This window comes from Peromyscus californicus, unplaced genomic scaffold, assembly GCF_007827085.1.
Source record: "Peromyscus californicus insignis strain IS unplaced genomic scaffold, ASM782708v3 Scaffold_9__1_contigs__length_137607984, whole genome shotgun sequence".
Lineage (NCBI taxonomy): Eukaryota > Metazoa > Chordata > Mammalia > Rodentia > Cricetidae > Peromyscus > Peromyscus californicus.
Genome location: NW_026294617.1, coordinates 72,585,905 through 72,600,566, shown reverse-complemented (window position 1 = coordinate 72,600,566; position 14,662 = coordinate 72,585,905). Strand labels below are relative to the sequence as shown.

The window sequence follows — 14,662 nt, the reverse complement described above, 5'->3', positions numbered from 1 at the left end:
GCTGCTGCTTCTGCTGCTTCCTCCTCCTCCTTCTTCTTATTATTATTATCATTATCTTGTTTTGTGTTGTTGAGACAGGGTCTTTCTATGTAACCCTGGTTGTCCTAGAGGTCACTATGTAGACCAGGCTGGCCTTGAACCCACAGAGATCCATCTGCTTCTGTCTCTCAAGTGCAGGGATTAAGGGTGTTTGCCATCATGCTTGGCCCTTATTATTATTTTTAAATCAGGTCCATACATCTGTGTCTGGGGGGGGTTATATGTGTGCATATGAGTGCAGTACCCAAGGAGGTCAGAAGAGGGCATCAGGTCTCCTGGCGCTAGGGTTACAGGCAGTTTTGGGTTGCCCAGTATGGGTGCTAGAAACTGAACTCAGGTCCTCTGTAAGAGCAGTATGTACTTTAACCACTGAGCCATTTCTCCAGCCCTTCCTTTCTGGTTTTTTTTTTTTTTTTCGGGAGACAAATCTCATGTAGCTAAAACTAGCATTGACCTCTGTAGGTGTATGCTACCGTGCCCAGCTCGAATGTGAAATCCTGCTTATGGCGGTAGTTTTGTCCTGGGGTCTTCATTCTTGGAGTTTGCTTTAGAAGTCTAGAAGACCTAGACATAAGAATCATCATTAGTAAAGGTTTAAATTGTGGGAAAAGGAAGAAACATGGGAGATAAGGAAATTAAATTACATCTGCTGGTAAGGTTCTTCCTCTGATCTTATTTTACAAAACAAGGCCAACTACTAGCAATGTCAGCTTAGAAAATAAAATATTTTATTTTCTCTGAAATGGTAATCGAGGGTTTGTCATAGTTCAGTTGGCAGATTTTTCTTTATATCTTATAACCATGTCACCTCGAGTTTGCAGAAGTACGGTCATTGAAGGTTTACTTAGTGCCAGCCACTGTTATAAGTACTTTAAATAATTAACATAATCAATATCAACTCACCAATGTAGGTACTATTATTATCCCATCTTTTTTTTTTGGTTTTTCGAGACAGGGTTTCTCTGTGTAGCTTTGTGCCTTTCCTGGAACTCGCTTTGTAGACCAGGCTGGCCCTGAACTCACAGAGATCCCTCTGCCTCTGCCGCCCGAGTGCTGGGATTAAAGGTGTGCACCACCACCGCCCGGCTTTATTATCCCATCTTATAGATGGGAAAATGAGACCAGAGGTGGTAATAAGTAAGCGATAGAGCTATGGTCCATGCAGACATTTGAATATAACTACTAGCCATACTAGGGATCTAGATGGGAAAGCCGGAGAGGGCTGCTTTCCAGAAAGGAGGCTCTTGGGAGACTTCTGGGAGCTGGGGCTAGAGAAGGGACAGAACATGGTTTGGAGGTGCAGTGCTGGAAAAACGTGTTTCTCTGCATTTTAGCTGGAGCAGATTGGGGATGACTCCAAGCTAGCTCTGCAGCAGCTGCAGTCCCAGATGGAAGATTACAAGGAAAAGGCCCGAAGGGAAGTAGCGGATGCCCAGCGCCAGGCCAAGGACTGGGCCAGTGAGGCTGAAAAGAATTCAGGGGGCCTGAGCCGGCTTCAGGATGAGGTAGGAGCCTAAATGACAGGATAGTGTTCTTTGGTTTGAAGGCCATTGCCTCCTTACTGAACCTGTGCGCTGGAGTGCTAGGGCCCAGACTTAGGTATAAAAGAGGGTGCTGTTCACACTGGGACAGGAAAGAGGGGATGTATCGTCTGTCCAGCAGGGGCTTTCAAACTCTGCTGCACATTAGAGTCACCTGGAAAGAGTTGTTTGGTGTTTTTTTTGAGACAGGGTTTCTTTATGTAGTTTTGGTACCTGTCCTGGATCTCTCTCTGTAGATCAGGCTGGCCTCGAACTCACAGAGATCTGATTGCCTCTGTCTTCTGAGTGCTGGGATTAAAGGTGTGCGTCACCACTACCTGGCCAAGATTTTTAAAAATCCTAATGCTTCAACATCATTTCATATTACGTAGATCATAATTTGGGACCTAGGATTGGTAGATATTTTTTGTTTGTTTTTGTCTTTTTTTTTTTTTTTTTTTTTTTTTTTTTTTTTTTTTTTTTTTTTTTTGGTTTTTCGAGACAGGGTTTCTCTGTGTAGCTTTGCGCCTTTTCCTGGAACTCACTTGGTAGCCCAGGCTGGCCTCGAACTCACAGAGATCCGCCTGGCTCTGCCTCCCGAGTGCTGGGATTAAAGGCGTGCGCCACCACCGCCCGGCTTGTTTTTGTCTTTTATTTTGAGATAGGGTGTCACTATGGCTAGCCTTAACTTCAGAGATCTGTTTATCTCTTCCTCCTAAGTGCTAAAGGATTTAAGGCATGCACTACCATGTCTGACAGGTTTGGTAGTTTGAAAACCTCTTTAAATAGGCACAGTGGTGCCTGCTCCCCAGTAAAACTCTCAAGTGATTCCTATTTGTGTAGAAACTTTTAAGATGATAAAGAAAATGAACTAAAAGCTGTTCTCCTGTCACCACGAGCTGGCACTTCTAGGCAAGTGCTCGGCCACCAAGCTGTGGTCCCAGCCTGGCGCTGAAGAATGTCAGTGGTGGAACAGTTCTTCCCTTGGGTGGACTGCTCCTGCCCTCCACCCCTGCATTTCAGCTAGGATGAGCTGTTGTATGTTGTCTTTGGGCCCAGCTGCAAAGGCTGCGGCAGGCCCTGCAGGCATCCCAGGCTGAGCGGGACACAGCCCGACTGGACAAAGAGCTGCTGGCCCAGCGACTGCAGGGGCTGGAACAGGAGGCCGAGAACAAGAAGCGCACCCAGGATGACAAGGCGCGACTGCTGAAGAGCCTCGAGGTAAAGGCACGGACAAGCAGGCTGGGGAGAGACGGGGTTTTGGGCCGGCTGGCGCAGGGGAGATTTGAGCAGGGAAATAGATCTCCCAATATATCCCAAGCCTTTTTCTGTACTAGAAAATAAATTTTGAGAAGCCACAACTGATGGTTTTGCTGGGTTACTGTGTTTTTTTTAAGCTATGAACTAAAGGCAGATGTTGAGAAATTTATAAATGTCATGTAAAAATTTGGATTTCTTTTGCATTTTGTTAGCACTGAACTTCTTAGACCTGAGTTCTGCATGTCACTAGTTGGCTGGAGCTGAGCATGGCTTTCCTCCCTTAGAGTGAATGGTAGTCTCCAATTTGCTGTACTTGAAAAGTAAGAATAATAGTAACAAGTATATAATGCACTGTGGTGTGACATGTAAGACTCATCTTATCCTGGGATTCTCCCTGTGAGGTAGATGGTCTCATCTCCATTTTACAGATAAGGAGAACTGAGGTACAGAGAACATGGTAGGTCTGATGTGCAGGCCTAGGTGGTTGGCCCGAATCCATGCTCTTACTTCTGCATGGTACTGCGTGGCTTAAATTTGCCCCACACTCTGGAAATGCTGTTTCTGAGCTTTTCTATCCTGGCCTCTGTTGGGGAACTTGAGTTTCACTTTTAGTTTTTCCACTAGGGAAATCGTACTTCAAGAAGGAATGGATTCTAGTGTTTGCCTTCCTGGTCAGCAGAGGGCGCTGACTCCATGGTGGCTTTGAGCATGCCGGAGCAAGAAGGTTTCTGGAATATGCAGGGAAAAAAGTCTGTGGAGCTGAAGTTTTGATGGGGTCCTGATCGGAGTTTGGCATTTGAGGGCCCAGAATTTGAGACAGAATTGACCTTGTTTTGTCCTTCTGCCTCAGGAGAAAGTCTCACGGCTGGAAGCAGAGTTAGATGAAGAAAAGAACACGGTGGAACTGTTAACAGATCGTGTGAACCGTGGCCGGGACCAGGTGACTCCCCCTGAGCCTTCACTGGGCCTACTCCCCACTGTAACACCCCAGCTCTCTCAAAGACAGCTTTGCGCCCCTGTCTTTCAAAACCTGGACGGTTCTGGCAAGGCAGTCTGCTTCAGGTTCTCACCTGCTTTGGAAAGGGTAGACAGATTTCCTTAGGTGGAAGGAGGAAGCCAAGAATTGGAGTCTGGAGAAAGTCCTGGCAGCCCAAGCTGTGCTGACTTTACTCTTTCAATTCAGAAGGGCTGGTTGTGAGATTTTGGGAGTGTTCTTTCAAATGGCTCCTCCCATTTGAATAGCTATAATTTCTTCTTTTAACCTGACAACCAATCATATCACTTTTTTGTTTCTTTGTTTGTTTTTTGAGACAGGGTCTCTCTATGTAGTTCTGGCTGGTCTTAGAACATGCTGTGTAGACCAGGCTGGCCTCAAACTCACAGAGATCTGCTTGTCTCTGCCTCCCAAGTGCTGGGAGGCATGCCCACCTCCAAACATCACTTTAATCTGTAGTATTCCACTGTTTCCTCTCCCATAAAACTCCTATCAGTATCATAATGCAAAATGCTATCAGTCCAATTTCAAAAGTCCCTGTAGTCTTCCAGTTCCGATACTGTTCAGAAGTTCAAAATCTGTTCTGAGACTCAAAGCAGTCTTTTAATTGTAAGCTCCGCACCGACATCTAGCATCCAGGGCTCATGGTGACATCATCTGGCTCTGTTGGTCTTGGGCAGTCCTTCCCCTTCAGCTTTGCTCCCTGGTGCACACATAGCCTCTCTCCTCTCTCATCAGCTCCTCTTGCTGCCTGCATCTTCCCACTGCAAATGTCCCACATTCCCAATACTGTAGACATCTTAGGTTCTCCAGTGAAATTTAGGCTCCACTTTCACAGATTATGTAGTAGCCTTCTGGGGCCCCTTGCAGGAAACTGATTTTCGGGGATCCAATCTAACATAATGAGGAAGGGATGATGACAGGTAGCTTCACGGCAGTGGGAACGTGTGATGGCTTTCTCACATCTAGCTAGGCCATTGAGAGTGGAAGGCTGGTCATTCTACGGTGAGAGTACTTAGTTGCCTGAGAATTTGGGGGACTAGTGGTTCAGAGAATGTCTTCCAGGGGTCTGCTTCCGTTGATTTGCTTTCCTGGTTTAGTGTAGTCTTCCACAGGGCTAATTCTTCTCACCCATCCCTAATAGATGGATCAGCTGAGGACAGAGCTTATGCAGGAGAGGTCTGCTCGGCAGGACTTGGAGTGTGACAAAATCTCCTTGGAGAGACAGGTGAAAAGGAGTTTTGGGGATAGACTCGGGGCCAGACAGAGGACCACCTAGAGTGCTAACCGTGGATTCTTCCCACCTCTCTCAGAACAAGGACTTGAAGACCCGGTTGGCCAGCTCAGAAGGCTTCCAGAAACCCAGTGCCAGCTTCTCTCAGCTTGAGTCCCAGAATCAACTGTTACAAGAGCGGCTGCAAGCTGAAGAGAGGTGATGGGAACCTGTCACTCACCCCTCCCCCTCCCTCTCTTCCTCTGGGCTTTTCTTCTCTGGGTCACCCTTGGTCTTCTACCTCGTGTCTGGCCAACCTGGCCTCGTCCTCAGGGAGTCCCCCTGGCTTCTGACAGAGAGCAGAGTGGTGGAAATTCTGGGATGGGAAGGGCCCCTGGTTCTTTGGCACTTCCCTGGATCCTCCCCATCTACTGGTGAGGGTCATGACAGAAAAGACCTCCCTTTCCTGCTCGCTCTTAGAGAGAAGACAGTTCTACAGTCCACCAATCGAAAACTAGAACGGAGAGTTAAAGAGCTCTCTATCCAGATTGATGATGAGCGGCAGCATGTCAACGACCAGAAAGACCAGGTGAGGACATGGCACCCTGTGGACAGGCAGCCGTGGGACAAGTGTATGTTATGTGTTCTCTTGAAGGCCAGAGGAGGCCACCACCCCCCATGTCTTCCACACTTAGAATTTGCTTGTGTGGACAGAGATTAGCTTGAGAGGTCTAGCCTAGACTAGTTATAGCCTCTGTATTGAGTATGCTAATTTCTCTATGTTATATGTACATTAATTCATTGAATCCCCAGTAACCTTTGTGTTGTGCTTGTGTGTAGGTTGTATATGTGTATGCATGTGCACAAATGTGCTTATGTGTGTGGAGGCCGGAGGACAGCTTTGGGTGTTACTCATCCAGCACCATCTAGCCTTTTTTTTTTTTTTTTGAGACAAGGTCTCTCACTGGCCCGGCACTTGCTAGTGTGCCCTAGGGAGATTGCATGGCAAGCACTTTATTGGCTGAGCTATCATCTCCTTGGCTCCCCAACCTCCTCTCAACAATTCTCTGAGGCTGGAGGATTTATACAAGGTCACAACATTTTGGCATGGGGGGACATGGGGGACAATTGCCCCTTGTCAGAGTCATTGCAGGGGAGGTCCCAGCCCTTGGGAGTAACTGCTTTTCTGATGTGGGGACACCCTATCCTGCTTAGCTAAGCCTGAGGGTGAAGGCTTTGAAGCGGCAGGTGGATGAAGCAGAAGAGGAAATCGAGCGGCTGGACAGCCTGAGGAAGAAGGCACAGCGGGAGCTGGAGGAGCAGCATGAGGTCAATGAACAGCTCCAGGCTCGGATCAAATCCTTGGAAAAGGATGCTTGGTATGGCCGCCTTTCTGTCCCTCACTCTGTACCATGCTCATGGTTAGCTGTTAGTATCTTAGCTTCCATCCTTCACTTTATTTCCCCAGATCCCTGACTAGTAGGGGACCATGTGAATAGCTTTAGGTCTTAGAAGAATTACTTCCTTAGTGTGGAGGGGTGATGGTCTCAGTCTGTTCCTTTTCTCTCCGACTCAGGCGAAAAGCTTCCCGCTCAGCTGCCGAGGCAGCCCTCAAACAAGAGGGGCTGAGCTCTGACGAGGAATTTGACAGTGTCTATGACCCCTCATCCATTGCATCACTGCTGACGGAGAGCAACCTGCAGACCAGCTCCTGTTAGTTAGCGCATGCTCTGCTAAGGACCACAGACAGGCTTGAAGCCTGTCTCAACCAGCCCTGCTCTGCTTTGCTCTGTCCTGCCTGCCTGAGAGTCTTTTTTTCCTATGGGTGACCGGATTCAGACTGAAGACTGGGAGGGGTCAGAGTGATGGTGATAAACGCATTAGCAATGAGCTGGTGGGTGGGCTTGTCCTTGTCACTGGAAGAGTGGGTAGGCCTGCTGAGCCCTCCCTGTCGGTGCTGACCCCTCCATCATCTCCCTTACAGTGGGACCAATGGTCAACCTATACCTGAGTGGGACTGCAAAGGACAGGAAGGGGTGGATATTGCCATGTATATAAAGCTTTATTTCTTTAATATTTAACCATATGTCTCAGGGAAATACCCAGTGTTCTGCTCCCTGGATCCCTTTTTTTCCTCCCACTCTGGAGCAAGGGAGGGAACATGATGGGTATGGACATGCAGGCGTGGCTCTACCCACTACCCACTTTTCCGATTCTTCTTTTTGCACAGTCATGGGCCCATGAGTAGTCCCTAGCATCTCTTCAGTTGCAATATTTTTGTTTTCTCCCAGTCACGGGGTCCAGGGGGCCTCCTGCCTTTCCATCTGGACCATCCCTGGCTGCTGCTCTACTCTCAGTGCCTTAGCAGAGTGAGATGAGGATGCTGTTCTTGCCTTTCATAAACCTGCACATTCATACCTCTCCAAAGACCAGCCTGTCCTCATGGGGGCCCTCAGCCTGTCCTCCTTCCCCAGTGACTGGGCAGGAGAGCTACAGGCTACTCTGCCAAGCAGCCCCCGGAAGAAGGGCTTCAACAGGCCTTGGTAAGGTGGTGGACTGGTTCCGCTCAGGGTTTCCGTCTTCCTTCTCGCCCTCTCTGACTGGATGCTGCCATGAGGTGGTTATACCTGGGAACCATGAGGACTGTTTATTCAGGTTCTAAAAGCAAACATCCAGTCCCTGTGGCCTCCTTGTGGCTTCTCGATATGCCCAGCCTCGATGGGAACCAACAGATCCCTGCTTTCTCAGGAAGTGGGCCCTGATTCAGAGCTTTGCCTGGGTTTAGAAGCTGACTCTCAGTAGAGATGGGAAGGGGCAATGGAGAATGTATTCCTCCTTTGAGTTTTGGGGCGTGCCAAGCTCTGGTGGGTGAAGGTAATAGGGATGGTTCACCTCTTATTTCCAAAGTAAGTTCTGTTCTCATCAATCACTTGTAATTTCATGAATTAAAAATAAAGATATTCTGCAAATCAGTTATTTTTTCCTAATCCAATCCAGCTTTGGTTTATTTTAAATTAAATATTAAAATGGCATATCTATATTGAAATTTCTGTCTTTATTTTCCTAGCTAATTGGAGGGCCTACTCTAAATTTTTTTTTTAACATTTTATGTGTGTGTGTGTGTGTGTGTGTGTGTGTGTGTGTATGAATGCTACACTTGTGGAGGTCAGAGAACAAATTTGAGAGTCCTTGCTTTCCACAGTGTGGGTCCTGGGGATTGAACTCAAGTTGTCAGGCTTGGCAGCAGTCACCTTTACCTGCTAAGCAGCCCTTATTATGAAATAAAGTGAGGCTTTAGCTCATTTTTAGAGGTCTCCTAATTGACCAGGATCTAGGAAACACGGACTACTTACAGTAGAACCATCCTTTCCTAACAGCCTCTGGGAATAGCAAGGAATGCTGCATTAGTTACGTTTCTGTTGCTGTGATGAAACGCTACGACCAAGGCAACCTAGAAAAGAAGTGTTTATTTGGACTTACAGTTCCAGAAGGATAAGAGTCTATTACCATCATGGTGGGGAGGCATGCTGGCAGGGAGGCAGAAAGTTAAAAGCCCACATCTCACACCACAAGCATGAAAGCAGAGAGCAAGCTGGGAATGGTGGGAATCTTTGAAACTGTCAAAGCCTGCCCCATTGATAAAATCCTCCAGCAAGACACAAACTCCCAAACTGCTTCCAACTGGGAGCCAAGTGTTCAAATGGCAGCCGATGAGGGGCTTTCTCACCAAACCACCACAAGTGTCGTCTTGAGGGATAGAAGAGGCTAGAACTAGGCTTTTCTTCTCTCCTGGGTTATTGATATCCCCAGCTTTTATCTTCCAGGTATAGAGCTTTGCATCTATTTCTAAACTGGCAAGTGACTCAGAGTCCGATTCCCCCTGGCTTGAAGGAGTTAGCCGCTCACCAAAACGAATTGCTTGCTGTAGTACCGCCTACTCAGGCTGGTCAGCCCATACAACACTGCTGCCTGTCGTGCCTGTGGTTCAGTGGGTGTCCCGTCAGTGGGATAGCCACCTACCAGAGTTCAGCCCCCAAGATCCCAGCCTAGGCTTAAGAAGCAAATGCCATTGGTGCAGTGGAGCGTCATCTTTTCTCTACGGCGCAAATTCCTTTTAAGGCAATGTGTCCCGCCTCTCCCCACCATATAAGGGTAGCTTCTGCAAAACAAGCCCCACCCAGAGCTTAGCTAGCTTTGACTTGGTCTGGGCGGTTTGCCAGGGAAAAGCACCTGCCAGACTGGCTTAGACTAGTCTTAGCGAGCTGGCCCTTGGTCCCTGCCTTTTTACCACAGAGGAAAGATTTACTCAATTCTAAAAATCCTACAGGTTGGTTTACGTTTAGGGAGAGGAGAGACCATAGAAGCATGTGCCGGCCCCAACTGACTTTTTACAGAGGACCAGACAGATTCTTTCCCTGCACCGATCCTGGAGAACTGAAAGGCAAGACTAATGAGGAATGCTGAGATACCACCACAGACACTACCACGTGGTATCCTAAATAAAACTCTTCAGGGGCCACCCAACCTTCACTCCCAAGCCCCCACCTTTACAGTAAATCTGCGATAGCGCTGGTAGGCGAGTCCTGAAGCCTCTTGGGCACCGCCCACCTCCCTCTTCCGCTCAACCCATTGACAAATACCGCGTTGGGCGTGGCCCACCTTCAGCCCCGCCCCCGACGCGCCTATACCAGGGGGCGGTTCGGCGCGCGCCGGCCCAGTAGCCGCCGCACCTCGGAGTTGAGGACGCCCGTGCGACCTCCGCGGAAAGATGAACGGGACGCCGAACTGGTGTACCTTGGTGGACGTGCACCCGGAGGGCCAGACCGCGGTAGGTCGTCGCGCTCACCCCGCCTTCCCGCCTCGGCCCCGTGGCTTTCCAGTTCCGCCGCTCCGGTGCCTCACGTTGAGCTAACCGACATCACCTGACGCCCGGCTTGGTGCGGTCAGCCCCCTAGTCGCCCCGTGCGCTTTCTTCCTTTGCCTTGCGGCGGACGGTGGCGTGGGAGGCGCGGGACCAAAGCTGGCGGCTCCCGGGCTGGGGAGTAGTAACCTGTCCTTGGCGAGGACACTGCAGCCCCGGCCCGGGGACAGGGCGCGTCACTCAGGCGTCTCGTGGGCAGCTAGATTGGGTCGTGGGAGACCCTCAAGGGACCGGAGCCCTGCGCCGTTTCGGACATTGTGCCGGTCCAGGCGCGTTTTAGGCTTTTCCGCGTGTCCTGATGGCCTCAGAAGCCCTTCAAAGACTTTTATGGTGCTTCGGGTGATCCTTTAACTAGAAAAAGGGGCAGAGGGTGGAATCCTAGGGCTGGGAACCGAGAGGCGAGAGCGTGGGAGGGGTGGTAGATTTTAGACAACTCCGGAACTGGTCGGAGAGGATGGATAGAGCTTTCCACTCGACGGTCACCTCTCTCGGATTTCTCCTTTTTTCGTCTTGCTTTTCTGATCCCCTCCCTCTTTCGGCCAACCAGTAGCTTCCTGGGTTTTGCTTCCGTGTCCAGTTGCCAAGCCCCGGGAGGGGATGAAGGGGGATGTCTTGGAACCTGGACGGACACGGGAACCAACCTGGAGAGGGTTAGGGAGAGAGAGCGTTCTCCAGTGCAAGCCAGTTTTCCCTGTTCCCCCATGCCCTCCCCACTCCAGCACCCTCAGCTGACCGCATGATTTTTCTCTCTCCAGAGGGAAAGGCCAGTAATTTGATGCTGAATGTTTCCAGGCGTTGCTGGGGGATCCAAATACACCTTAGATCTGTGCTAATTAATTTATTTCCAGGCTATTGTGGGAGAGTGAAATGAGAGCCAGCCGAGGTGTTGGGGGTTTGTGACCTTCTCCCCCCTCCCCCCAACATCTGATTCCTTTGCTTCTGCCTGTCTCAGCATGTCCCTGAGGCAAAGCTAACCCAGTCACAGCTGGATTATGGCTCTTCTTCAAAGAATAGTTGTAGAATAGGTACTCATTGAAGTTTAGAGTACAGCTAATCATTGAAGCCTGTTCACTGTCCCCTTGACTTTTCTGACTAGAAGTGTGAATGTTTCTGCCACATTACAAGTCTCGACACCGCCCGAACCCCAGCCTTTCCCCCCGCCTTAGGTGAGAGATGCTGACCAAATGGAAAAAAGAAAACCAAACCAATAGCCAACCAGCTTCAAGTTCTCCATGCTCTAGCTGTTTTGAAATGGTCCAGTCAGGGAAAGAATGTGGAACGAACGAATGAGTGAGGGGTCGTGGCTTTCTTTTTGCTTGATGTAGAAAAAAGACGGTGTCATATAGGAGAAAGACGTCTAAAACCACAGCTCCAGCAGCACAGAGAAGGACCTGCTGCTGTCCCTTGATACTTTCATTGGTTTTTCAGTGGGACAGAAAGCAGAGATGGGAAACAGCAAGGAATTTGCTCTCGGGTATAAGTATGTTTATAGTTAAATAGAAAGCTTTCTATCAGAGAGGAGACAGACTTACTTTGCTCTAAAGGTGAGAATGAAATAACCTTTGCCTGGGTTTGCTCTTGGAGACATTCCTGGGTTCTTGAGGAGGAAGGACAGATGGTAAACAATCAATCAGTCAGGAGACAGGCTTTGTCCTGGATTCCTCTCTGCTGAGCCAATCTGCAGATAGAATTTATGGCTCTGGACAGTCCCTGGGAACCCGTCATGTACTCATACCATTGAACGTTGCTCAGTGAGGATGCAGAAGGTGTGAGTAAATAAATGAATCAACGGATGCCTGGTTTATGTGGTGCTGGGGGGTCGAACCCAGGACTTTGGGCATGCCAGGCAAGCATTCAGAAAATTGAGCTATGTCTCCAACAAAACCCAGCCCCCCCCCCACCAGGAAAGTACTGAGGATTGAACCTGGGGCTTCATGCCTCCCCCAGAGTTTGAGAGTGTAGACAGTTGGAGTCAGACTCCTGGGACCATGTGTCTTTTAGTGCTTCACACTGTGACATGGAAGTACAGCTATACACTGTAGTGCTTTTATTGTTGGACGTCTTCCAAAACTGCAGACTGTAGCCACTAGTGGGTCTGAAATCAACATAGTGGGCAGGAGGCTTTGAGTTTCCTTCAGTTCCCCCTCACTGTACCCTACCTTTGTTTTTGGGGAGTGCCTTTCTCTTCCTTAGTAAGCCGGCTCTATTCTGTAATGGTATTTGCTCCACCCATGACCTTGGGCTATACGGCCCAAAGGAGGCAGGTGCTTCCTGCAGTTGCAGTGACCTCTTAAAAGGAGTTGGAGAAGGGTCACATGCCCCTTCTCCCTGCTCCTGCCTGGGAGGTAGATTCACTCCCAGTCAGGTCAGAGGATGACTTCTGCTGTCTACTCCATTCTGTAATTGTGAGTGTATTTCCTCAATCTGTATCTTAATAAATTCTGTTACCCATTTAATAGACCCACGTGGCTTGATTGTAATCAGTGGTGCCCAGCGTGGGGGTACAAATCCATCTCATAGGCAGGAGCAGGGAGAAGGAACATGTGGCCCTTCTCCCTCTCCTTATGAGGTCACTTACAATGGCAGGAACCACCACCTCCTTTGGGACATATAGCCCAAGGTCGTGGGTGGAGCAAATGCCACTACGCTTTCCTGTTACTAAGCAAACAAATAAACAAAAACATAGTGGGAAGGATGGGCATGATGGCGAAGGCCTTTGATCCTAGGACTTGGAAGACCGAAGCAGACAGAGCTCTGGGAATTTGAGGCCAGCCTGCTTCATAGTGAATGCCAGGCCAGTCTTGACTACATAGCTGAAAGACCTTGTCTCAAAACGGAAAAAAAAAACATAGTGGAGGAGAACCAGCATTTAAAAAAAAAAAAAAAAAAGAGCTAACATCCCTGGAGTGTTGCCAAGGATAGTCTTTTGGACAAAAACATTGTGCCAGTTATATGTGAGTTTGAAGGGATCAAAGGTGCAGACCATCGTGTCTGGTTTAAATGTATTTTAATATCAAAAATGTTTGTTTGAAAGTGACTTTGGGGGGCTGGAGAGATGGCTCAGAGGTTAAGAGCACTGACTGCTCTTCCAGAGGTCCTGAGTTCAATTCCCAGCAACCACATGGTGGCTCACAACCATCTGTAACGAGATCTGGTGCCCTCTTCTGGCCTGCAGGCACACATGCTGTATACATAATAAATAAATCTTTAAAAAAAAAAAAAAAAAAAAAAAAAAAAAAAGAGAAAGTGACTTTGGTAAATTATATTGGCATAGAAAGTACAAATGAATCTCAAACTCATTCGACATTTCTATTACCTTCCTTTGTAATAAACAGCACAAAGTGGCCTAGCTACTTAAGAGGAACTTATTAGAAGGAAAGGAACAGTGCACATAAATTAAAGGAAAGCTTGAAAAATCCAAACACAGGGAGTCCTGGGAAAGAACATGGATGCTTTCTACTTCTGGGTGGTTCCAGCTGTCTTAGGTCCTTTGACATTCTTCTGAGAGTCTAGGGAGAGGTACCATTGTCCTCTGGCATTCTCTTGAACTAGAATAGAACAGGGATCCTTGACTGGCAGGTCTACAAGATTGCCCACTAAAGGATGGGGTGCTCCAGAGCAAAACCCAGATGTTGTCACCAGTGGAGGACCATGGGGACTGTACGTGAAAGAACACATGTTCGTGCCTTAGACTCTGGCATGGGTGACTCCCCGCCCCTCCATTCCTTCCCTCCCTTTGACTTTTTATATTTTTAATTGTGAGCCTAGCCTTTCACAGCTGAGCCATCTCTCCAGTCCGCCTTTGACCTTTTAAATGGAAAGAATATGTGTTAGAGGGATAGAGATGGCCTGGTAGTTCCGACCTTTAGTTGATTTGATTCTCAACACCCATATAGCAGCTAACAACCATCCACAACTTCAGTTCCAGGAGATCAGGTGCCTTTTTCTAACCTTCATGAGCACCAGGCGTGTGCAGTGTACATACATACATGTAGGAAAAACATGCATACATATAAAATAAATAAGTAAATAAAATACCTGTACATAATTTATTTTTGTTTTTCGGCATTTTGAGGCAAGTTCTCATGTCCCCTAAGCTAACATTGAACTCCTGGTCCTCCTGTCTCCAACTCCCAAGTGCTGGGATTTTAGCATGTGCCACCACATCCTGCTCTTGTGCATGACTTAAAAAATAAAACTAATATCCAATGGTTTTTGAAAGAATGTAATTGTTCTCTACTTTGAGTTCTGCTACATGGAAGTGGCCACTTTCAGTTCTTATCTGTTTTGTCTGATGTGAACCTCTGTTTCTAAATAAAATGCTTCTAGTAATGTTTTTTTTCCTCTCTTAAAAATTACATTTATTTATTTGTTTGGTGGCAGGAGTGGGAATATGCCATGGTACGTGTGTGGAGGTCAGGAAACATGTCAGGGAAGTCCGTTCTCTCCTACCCACATGTCAGGTTTGGCGTCAGACCTTTTTGCTAAGCCATTTAGTCAGCTCCTTTTCCTCTTCTTCCCCCTTCCCCTTTTCCTCAGAGTTTCTTGTCTGTCCTCAAACCCAGTGATGATGTCCTTAAACTCCGGATCTTCCTTCCTGCCTTCGTCTCCTGAATGCCAAGGTTACAATCATTTGACGACAACATGCATGATTTATGTGGTGCTGGGGGTCAAGACCAGGACTTTGGGCATGCCAGGCAAGCTTCTAGTTCAGC

The 14,662-nt window shown here is 48.1% G+C and overlaps 2 protein-coding genes across 5 annotated transcripts in view; both read left to right on the top strand.

Moving 5' to 3' along the window:
- Positions 1 to 8,064, top strand: part of Cgn (cingulin) — a 28,796-nt gene extending 20,732 nt beyond the window's left edge. For all 3 annotated transcript variants that reach the window (XM_052731451.1, XM_052731450.1, XM_052731449.1), the window contains exons 14-21: positions 1,374 to 1,544; positions 2,619 to 2,780; positions 3,670 to 3,759; positions 4,958 to 5,041; positions 5,127 to 5,245; positions 5,507 to 5,615; positions 6,242 to 6,405; positions 6,603 to 8,064. In XM_052731451.1, the coding sequence (XP_052587411.1) occupies positions 1,374 to 1,544; positions 2,619 to 2,780; positions 3,670 to 3,759; positions 4,958 to 5,041; positions 5,127 to 5,245; positions 5,507 to 5,615; positions 6,242 to 6,405; positions 6,603 to 6,744 (1,041 nt within the window). In that variant the 3' untranslated portion in view covers positions 6,745 to 8,064. The remainder of the gene's footprint in view (positions 1 to 1,373; positions 1,545 to 2,618; positions 2,781 to 3,669; positions 3,760 to 4,957; positions 5,042 to 5,126; positions 5,246 to 5,506; positions 5,616 to 6,241; positions 6,406 to 6,602) is intronic.
- A 1,635-nt stretch (positions 8,065 to 9,699) lies between these two features.
- Tuft1 (tuftelin 1) overlaps positions 9,700 to 14,662 on the top strand; it is a 42,998-nt gene continuing 38,035 nt past the window's right edge. The window contains exon 1 of one of the 2 annotated variants that reach the window (XM_052731486.1): positions 9,700 to 9,854. In XM_052731486.1, coding sequence (XP_052587446.1) covers positions 9,795 to 9,854 — 60 coding nt within the window. In that variant the 5' untranslated portion in view covers positions 9,700 to 9,794. The remainder of the gene's footprint in view (positions 9,855 to 14,662) is intronic. The other variant, XM_052731487.1, reaches the window with a different exon arrangement.